Source organism: Diadema antillarum, unplaced genomic scaffold (genome assembly GCF_040938485.1).
Source record: "Diadema antillarum isolate AM-2024a unplaced genomic scaffold, OU_Dant_1.0 scf00000163, whole genome shotgun sequence".
Classification (NCBI taxonomy): Eukaryota; Metazoa; Echinodermata; class Echinoidea; order Diadematoida; family Diadematidae; genus Diadema; species Diadema antillarum.
This window is the reverse complement of record NW_027271052.1, coordinates 1,125,251-1,135,152: the sequence shown is the minus strand read 5'-3', so window position 1 is coordinate 1,135,152 and position 9,902 is coordinate 1,125,251. Positions and strand designations below refer to the sequence as shown.

The window sequence follows — 9,902 nt, the reverse complement described above, 5'->3', positions numbered from 1 at the left end:
ACTATCACGCTTCAAGCAGCTAAGTCCTTGTAAACTTAATCCTGCAAGGTACATTTAAACCTCAACGTCAATAGGAGGCAAGTGCAAACTGAGGCAAACATTCATAATTTTCTTAATTTTTCAACCAAAATATAAGACTGCCTTAACCCCTGGCAATACAATTTTATTATGGTAACAGGTTCTGAATAGAGAAGGTAAGATGCTAGAGATACTTGAAATACAAAAATGCATTATGCTAAGAAATGCTTTGATGAGACTATTTTCTGAAGCAAATCACAAAGAATGAGAAAGAGAGAAAAAACAACAACCAAAAGTACTTTTCATCATACAAATCATATCACAAAGCATTAATTTATTAACAGGTGAATTTTCATTCATCATCATTCATTCACCTGGTTTGCTTGCTGAAGAACTCTTGGTCTCCTGCCAGGAGTTCTGATGTTTCCCCACTGTCAGAGCTGTGGCCTTCCTGGTCCAAGAGGCTGGACGTGTTGAGACTAGCCTGTGTGTTCCTGATTATCCTTTCAGCTCTGCGGAGCATAGCATCAGCTCTAGCACTTTCTGAATGAGGAAATTACAAGAGAATATCACAGGAATATATTTCATGCCATAGACGTCCAAAGTATGGAAGATGCAAAATATATACATGTATGTTTATATGTTTTACTACAGTCATTTTGCTATGTGTCTTCAAATGATGATAATGCTTTGAAAAGTTTCCTTACTTTTCTTCTTTTAAGTTCTCACATAAAATATTTTTGAAGAAGTTTTACATTACCATTAGATATTAATGAATGTAATAGTCAAACCATGTCATCTATCTAAACCTTTTACTATCTACACTTAGCCTACTACCTACCGAACCAGACTCTAGCCCTACAACCTCTCAAGACAACTACTGTAAAACACAATATTTTTGCAGCATGAAATTTACGCGAATTGGAGCTGATGGCCTTTTTCGTGCCATGAAATTTTCGCGAGTTGCCTCTAACATTCAATGCACATAATGTAGACAAGAACTTTTTAATTTCGTGAATCTTGGCTCTCGCGAAATTTGCAAAATTAAAATGCACGCTAACATTTGTTTTACAGTTTTCAATTTTAGATTTTGATTAAATGGTCATGTTTGATCAAAAGACCAACATGAAGGGAACAAACACATGCAAGTTACACACCACAATATTAGAACAAGTACAGCATCAGCTCCACAAACCTTGCAGAGTTTGAATACCATCCCTGCTTATCAGCTTATGAATCCTGTAAACACTTTTCACTCACCACCAACTGTAGATTCACTGAAATGGTCTGCCATGACACGTGAGCCTTGATTATCCCCCTTGTCTTCCCCTTCATCACAGAGAGTGATGGACGACAGTGGGCTCAGGGTGGCCAAGTCATCTTCTTGGAGAGTGCCATTACTGGTATCATTGACTCTCGGAGGAATGTGCCCCTCCTTCAGACCAGGGGAAGTTGATGCCATGGACAAGCGTGCGCGAGCAATGTCTTTGTCCAAGCCAAATGGAGAGGAGTAAATCAGACTGTCAGTTGTAGTGGTGTTGTCCAGCTGCTGCTCTGCAGTCGCTATGCCATTATTCTGATGGTGAGACTGTGAAGATGACTCATCTAGCAATGCTCCAAGATGATGATGTTGACGCTGATGATGATGTGAAGTGGATTTGGGCAATACCTTCATGTGATGACGCTGTTTTAGAGATGAATGATGAGAGTTGTTCCCCTTTGAGGTAGAGTAGCTTTTTGAATATGCCTTCCTCATTGACTGCTGGATGTTGAAGTCTCTGTGAGAGGCCTTGTGAGCTGATTGCCGAAGTGAGGAAACACCATTGCCGTATGGGGATTCATTAATGAGTTCCTCTGTGCTTGCACTCTGAGTTCTCATGTGAACAGCCCTCTTATGCTTCCCATCTGGATTACCAGTGAATGAATGGTGGCCTTTTTTGTGAATGACTTTCTTCACTGAGCCATTAGTTGTCATAGTCCCACCTTTGAGTTGCACATGTCTACTTTGAGAAGTTAATCGTGGCTGAACATTGTCTGACAAAGTTCCATTTCTGAGGGGGAACCTACCACTACTATGAGACAAATCCCCATTACCTGACTGATGGGAGTCTAATCCTATGGCTAGAATCCTTAGGGAGGCAGGCAGGTGGCTGGTGGTGGTATCTAACTCCTCTACCCATGTGGGAGGAGGTCTCCAACCAGACATGACAGACATAGACCTCTCCGAGACTAGGTCAGAAGTGGCAGCTGAGTTATCGAGAAGGCTGTCTGTGCTGATATCAGAACCTCTCATGTAATTTGCATCACTCAGGCCAGCTCCCGATGTTTCTTGGAGGGCGGAGGTATGGCCATCGGCACTCAGCAGCGTATCTGTGTACAGGGTTGCAAGATTTTTTTGAGTAGTCACCGAGGAGTCCAGACTGGACACCCAGGCTGGGATAGGCCGTCTTCCAGCCCTGGACTGGCTGACAGACAATCTCCTGGAAGAATAGCTGCCTCTCTGGCTATTCTGCCGCCCCCTTAAAGCATCACTCCTGTAGGATTGGTTGGGAACATATAGCCCTCTTAAGGGATTGGTTGAAGGCTGACTATGACTTCTCTCTCGTGAAAAACTTTTAGAATGCCTGCTGGAAATTCTCATGAGATGTGACATTCCCTTTGTTTTTTGTCCACTGTGCATGAATGTCGGATTCACTTGACATGACTGTCTGGATTTGGAATGATTGATTCTCGAGTCAACTTTGAAGACAGGCACTTGGTAAGGATTGGCAAGGAGTAAGGCATCTGTTGAGGAGCTGATCTCACTGGCTATGTCAGGGAAATCTTTCTCGTGCATCGGTGGAATCTCATATGGTAGAGGACTACTAGTCCGCATGAAATCTGTTGAAGTTGGCAAGGTTGATGCTGCAAAGATAAGAAGAACGGCATAAAAAGACACAAAGATAGATACAGTAAGCAGATAACATACTATATAGGCATCTGAAATATTAATTACATCTGCAAATAGAGTTCAGATATAAGGTCACCATAAAAAGCACATTTGGCATATACAGTATGTCCCCAAAAAAATTACAATTGAATTTTTGCATTGATAACACCCAATATGATTATACTGTCCAACTGCTACTTCAGGGTCTTAAGATATAACATCTCAGCTCTATTTTGCAGAAAACCCCATTCAATTTAGTTAAGCGGTCACAGAGAAATGTGGATTGCTGTAAAGCATGTCATGAGTATGAAATGAACCCTGAAATTGTATTTGGATCAATTCACTATTTCAAAAGTTATCATTGCGGAGGGTCCCGTTGTAATTTTTTTGGGGACATACAGTACAGTATCACAGTTGGAAGTCTGCTTGAAAGTGTTCCCCTTGTCTTTTACGTGCCTCATTGGCTTTGAATTATTGAACAGTATATCACCACTAATGCCGTTATACTTATGCTCATCTTTTCTTCAATATGTAAGCTCCACATCACTCAGCATAGGTATTACAAACTTTTCCATATGCATTACAAATTTACCATTATCACACACATACTGAATATTAATCACACACATACTGAATGTTAAACACAAACGCATGAAAATTGCTTTTAGAGATTACGTCATCATGAATGAGAAACATAAGCATCTTTTACATTTATCAAAAGACCCAAATTAACTCGGCAATGCATTCATTGATGACATGCATGCTGCTGTTACTCCTGAGATAAAACATCCCTCATTACAGCAATATCAAACGGTGTACATCTGTCAATCATTCTGTGGATACAAAAACAAAAAATGCATACCTTTCTCATGTTCCAAGTCTGCTCTCAAAATTGTGTCATAGGAGTCATCAATGAGCTTTCGGATATTGAATCGATGGAATTCATTCTTGGTGTCCCGTATCCCAGTTTCTAAACTCCTTTGCACTGTCTTTTGTAAGGTAGTTTTGGGCAGCAGTAAATCACTAACTGTTCTCTGAAAGAAGAGAGAGAGAGAGAGAGAGAAAGAGAAGATCAGTAAACAAAATAAGTTCATCAAAGGGAAATGAAACCTAAATATAATTGTAAATTGATTGAAATGCAGCAAAATTTAATTTTTAAAGTTTCTGTGCAGCCATCACTGGATGAGAAGACTGCAGCAAATTGTGATATCACAAACAATATACATAAAGGAAATATAACAAAAATGTTTGGTGTCTCATCGGTCTCCTCTAATAAACGGCTGTTTCTATATTCCTTCTCATCTGATCAGTTGAACAATCTAAGAAGTTACTTCAAGAGAACTTTTTACAGTTAATGCAGGTATATATCTGTAATGGTTTTATTGGTACTGAACTACAAGGAGGTTCAAGAGAATGGAATCATAACTGTCTTATTTCCTTTGAACCCACATTCGATGCCGCCACTTGAAAATATTTGAAGCATGTGACAAACTGGATCTGCCGCGCAGATAGGAAGTAATTGACGTGTGTCTCATTGCATAATCACCAGCAACTCTATAGGACCCCGTTTACAGTGCGAGGCTCGGCTGCGGCTCGGCCCAGCCCCGCTTCAGTGTAAACGCGCAAAAGGCCAAATGCGGGGCCAAAATTGGCCTCGCATTTGGCCTCGCTCTGGAGGTGGTCTCGGCCGCAGCCAAGCGGCGGCCGAGCCCGGCCTTTTCTCAGTGTAAACGCAAACTGGGCCAAATGTGTGGCCCATTTTAGTCTGGCTTCCAAACCCTCTGCCCGTACTATTTCGCTATTCAGGATATTAACCCCCTCAACGTCGAAAGCTAGTATAGTTTAAGGTGGTTCTGTCCTGCAAAGGATTTTTCCTTCAGCAAAGGCCTTTGCCCAAACGGCGACTTCGTCACCACGGAAACCAGTTGGCAAAGGGTCTGAAAACCAGATATACCAAATTGCGTTTGTTTATAAGCAGAGCGCCACTACGACAAAATATTGAAAGGTTTGAATTAAAAGCGCGGCTGAGCCCGGTAGTGTAAACGGACAAAATTGCGGGGCTCGGCCCCGCAATTGAGGCTGGGCTTGGCCGCGGCTCGGCCCAACCCCGCACTGTAAACGGGGTCTAGGGAAGATACTGATGTCTCTGTGATGGAGAGTACTTTTGCCATCTCTACTTTATAAAAGATAGGTGATATATAATGGGATAAGTCACTATGAGTGAATAGAAATTACACAAAAAATGATGAAATTAAAATGAAAATTACTCGACTGGGCATGCCTAAGCATTAATCTTATCTTCTAACAAAGAATTATACTTGAAGATTATTCCATATCAGTTCTATTTGTCGGCATTATTTTGTAGTGATAAAAACCAGCTTTCCAGGAGGGTACAGTTTTAAATTCTTTTAGATGATACTGCTCTGATTTACACTTTGTCACATATTTCTGGACAGGATTGACTTTTGTTTTATATGCTTTATCACTAAGTGATAATTCATTTAATTTATTAAATAAACATAGTCAACATTATATTAATATTCAAAATGAATCTTCAGATTGCTTAGCAAGACAACGGCATCAAACATCAATCATCAAAGGCATAAATGCACCTGTGGAATTCTTTTGTACATCAATAGACAAAAACTGACAACTGCTTGAATAATTACAGCCAGTTGGAACTCAATATCTTGAATCTCCTTTTGCTCCTACCCAGCAGCAAAGTACTAACTTACTCCACATGTCAGATCCAACACTAGTAAACACCTTCTAATGTTTACTATACTTTCTACATCAAAAGAAATCTTGATCTCTAGTGACAAAGCCTACCCTGTATGGAATCGAGTGACCTGGTTTCTTGTTGTCATAGTTTGCGATGTAATCTGTGAGGGCGGCCGTTGCTGAAGGGTACTGCTTATTGCAATACGTCAAGAGAGAAGCCCTGCCACTAAGGCTCTGGGAGCTGTGCAGGCCCCCTTGCCTGGTGGACACTGGGGTGGAGTTAAAAGCTGGCAAACTTCTGCTCATCAACGTAGACTGCACAGAGCTGAGCGGCTTCTGTCTGAACAGTGACTGGTCATTGAGGCCAGCGATATCATCCAGTTCTCTTTGTGACATCATTTTGCATTTGAGGGTCTCATAGTCTCAGGAAGAAAGCCATCTGAAATAGATAATTGAATATAAATTTGTTCTTTCTACAATAATAATAATAATAATAATCAGTTCTTAGAAATGCATAATACCATAAGATAGTCTCTATGCGTGTACAAAATTAATGAAACAAAATCTATCACATATTTCTCTATTCAAACATATAATCAACAATTGTCAAAAACGTGAGTTTTTAACACAGATTTGAATTTATCAAAATCTGCAATGCATCTAACACTGAGAGGGAGATATTTCATAATGAGGGTGCCATTTTTCCAAAAGACCTATCACCATATGTCTTAGATTTGACACTTATTTCAGAGAGGAGATTTTTTTATTTTGAGTGCAGATTACGACCAGGATGATATAGCTTGATGAGTTCACTGAGATATGCAGGGGCATTTCCATGAAAACATTTAAATACAAGGGTCAAAATCTTAAACCTGATACGAGCTCTTATGGGCAACCAATGAAGAATATGAAGAATGGGAGTTATATGATCAAATTTCCTTTTGCGTGTCACAAGCCTTGCGGCTGAATTTTGTATCCGTTGGAATCCTTTCAGGTGAGAGTCTGGAACTCTAATGAGCAAACCATTATTATTATCCAAATGACTAAAAATAAACGCACGAACCAGTTTTTCTGTAGTTGCTTTATCAAGAACGTGTCTCAATTTTCCAATCCTGTGTATACCTATGGCTGCAGATTTGCATATACAGTAAACCTCGGATAAGTCGACGTCGAGTGAGTCGAAAATCACTTAACTCGAAGCAAAATAAAAAGTCCCGATTTTTCCCTATGTATTTTCTCTAAGAAATATTTGGATAAGCCGAAGTACGAGAGTCGAATTTCGGCTGTGTCGAAGTAAAACAGTCAGTCCCTTTTGTACAAAATACACGTAGTTTACATCACTTGAGCCGAAGAAGATTTGTCTGGCATTCTCATTACATTTAGAGGAGAACAAAATAATCGGCATGTCGCAGAACCCCGTCCCTGGCCTGCTGCAGGTAAGCATGCACACTCACCGTACCGCTCTGCACGCATGTCGAATACATACACATGTATGTATACACACAGCACATCGATCCATGTACTTTATCCATACACACAGCACATCCATACTTTATCCATGTCAAGCCAGAACTCCTTGGTCAACCAATCGCTGCTTTAATATTTTAGTGACAGGCCAAGTGGGTGGAGCTTGTTTGTGCGTGCCCGGCTGGCTGTATAGTTTTGTTCAATGGAGGTAGGATGGGCCTGGGAGAGTGTTTGTCTCAGGGTAGGTTGACAGAGATGGCTACCTATGTTGCACCATAGACATAGCACATGCACATTGCCACATTAGCGCAGACATTCTCAGCGAACTACGTTTAACTACTAGGTACTAGTATTGATACAAATTCCATGTTCAATTTAGAACAAAATAAGAACATTATCTTCAAGAACAGACAAATTTGAATGCAAACACACACAAACACGCACACACACACACACACATGCATGCAAATGTCCTATACTACATGTACATAACTGTGAGTCGAAAAAAAATCGACTCTCGCGAGAGTCGAATTTCACTTAAGTCGACGCATTTTTGTCAGTCCCGAGAGCTTCGACTCATGCGAGGTTTACTGTATGTTATTGATGTGAGTTTTCATACTAAGATCATCTTGGATAATGACATCAAGGTCACGTGCCTTTATACGAAGATAGCGATGCCAAAGGAATTTTTCAAATTCATGTGAAGTATATTGAGTGACCATTCAATTTGAAGCTTATGACATGCTCTATAATGTCAGTCAACATATTTTCGTGAATTAGTGGCAAGTATGCAAATGAGCTCATCTATTATGCATGCATGTTCTTAAAAGTGTCTGCCGGCTCCTCCTGGCTGTTCAAGTATTACAGGCATTTGAGACAGTATAATTGAAATAAAAATAATAAATTAGCATGGAAAGATTTACAATGAATATCTCAATATCTTATGTACTCAGAAGCTTTTTTTGATACTAAGGGGTAAATTTAGTGTAATTATACTAATATGCAAATGAGATTGCAATGTATTTACAATGCATCACATGTGCCGCAATACTACATGTATTTTTTTAGGCATCCTGAATACCTGACTACATGTAAACCTTTGATAATGACACAAGTGTAGTGTCTACTTCATTTTGATATCATTATGTACATGTCTGATAATAAAATGATATGTAACATATACAGGAGTATGTATGCATACATAATTATGCAAATGAGCACATCATCAAGCTTCACTTGACATGCTTGCGCTGCTATAGAAGATAATCTGCCTATATTCTGTGATGGAATGGTTCGTGGGATTTGAAGAGCAAAACTTGTATACATGTACAATATAAATTGTATTGCTGGTCTTGCAAATAAACATTATTTGGCAAAGTTATGTAACAATTATGGTAATGCATTATTACTCAACTTAATTTACATATGGATACACAACTTGTATACATACCATGAAGACTCATGACATACATTTTGTACAATGAAAGTTTACCACATAGCATTGAGATATGAATATGATGTCAACATACAAGTAACTTTGTCATGTTGATATAAATATTAAGCATCACAAGTAGCAAACTTTGTATTTCTTAGTGATCTGATTGGGGGCACATCCCCCCCCCCCCCCCATTAGATATGCCACTTTTGTCCCATTTCTAATTTTTTTTTTCTAAACATTATGCAATCCAATCTGGGGCACACTCAACTTCTCCCCCTTCTTCAAACCTTACCTACAATTTCCCTAAAACGTCAGGGAAAATATAAACAGTTCAATAGGTTTGCAATTATTTTATAAACAATTTTGTATCAGTTGTATTGTTCACTTAAATCTAGATAAAGTTAATCCTACTCTACACCTAACGTAATACTACAGCTACCGCAGGAACCAAAATGACGTATGTATTCCTTTAAAAAAATATTAATTCATAAATAATTTAAAATCTACAACATGTAGTTTAAAAATCTAAATGATGGATGATTTATTATTGCATTTCAAGAACTAAATAAACCAGGAAAAGATAAACAGCACCCCTCTCCAATCAGTTCACACACTCTCGCGACCATTACACAACCAGATTTCCCATTGACTAATGCACTTTCCTCCCATATTGCCGGTTCAGGCAGTGGACATGCCCCGAGATTTCCCGTCGGCGGTTTTTTGCGATACGATAGTAGGCAGCAAGTTTGGTATCATTGTAAAGCTGTCATTTCACTCACAGAATATGTATGAAAACTGCTGAAAACTCTAGTCTAGGGGTATGAAAACAGCCTTCAAAGTTGCTTTTTCAACACCCAATTCAGGTAAGATCGAAGAAATCCTGTTAAATTTGATACACATACCCAAAATTATTCAGGTTTTTTTCACAGATTCGTAGCAGCAGTGTTCACTGATCGATTCACGCAAGTGTGCTCACGTACAGGTACCGAAATCTCGTGTATCACGATACTTTCTAATGTGATGCCTAGCTCACGTTTGCAGTGACGCGATTCAAAATGGCGGCCTCCATGACTCGATCGCACCATTTTCACGGCGCATTTCAAGTGCAAAATCCGTAAACAATTTGTTGTTCAATATTATCGCAACATATATTTTGACCATTTACAAACATCAGAGTGTGAATATATGAAGTTTCAAGTGAGATTGAAGGTAAATTGATAACAAAAATTAACGAAATTTGCAACCATGTTTAACACGTAAACAGAGTATACATCGAAAAACGCACGGCCGGTTTGGCATCGCTAACAAAGAGTATAAACTTTATCACCA

The 9,902-nt window shown here is 39.3% G+C and overlaps 1 protein-coding gene across 1 annotated transcript; it reads right to left on the bottom strand.

Annotated features, from left to right (window-relative positions):
• Positions 1-388: 388 nt before the first annotated feature.
• LOC139722346 (uncharacterized) lies at positions 389-6,067 on the bottom strand. Its single transcript, XM_071633656.1, has 4 exons — positions 5,777-6,067; positions 3,810-3,981; positions 1,279-2,922; positions 389-561 (listed from the first exon to the last, which is right to left on the bottom strand). Exons 1-4 carry the CDS (start codon positions 6,065-6,067, stop codon positions 389-391), a joined length of 2,280 nt encoding a protein of 759 aa, XP_071489757.1.
• Positions 6,068-9,902: the final 3,835 nt, after the last annotated feature.

Excerpts from the sequence above, each read along its gene's own strand:
- LOC139722346 (XM_071633656.1), bottom strand. The coding sequence starts at position 6,067 with ATGATGTCACAAAGAGAACTGGATGATATCGCTGGCCTCAATGACCAG. Across the intron at positions 3,982-5,776 it reads GTCACTCGATTCCATACAGG|AGAACAGTTAGTGATTTACT; the intron begins GTAGGCTTTGTC and ends CTCTTCTTTCAG. Across the intron at positions 2,923-3,809 it reads AGACTTGGAACATGAGAAAG|CATCAACCTTGCCAACTTCA; the intron begins GTATGCATTTTT and ends TTATCTTTGCAG.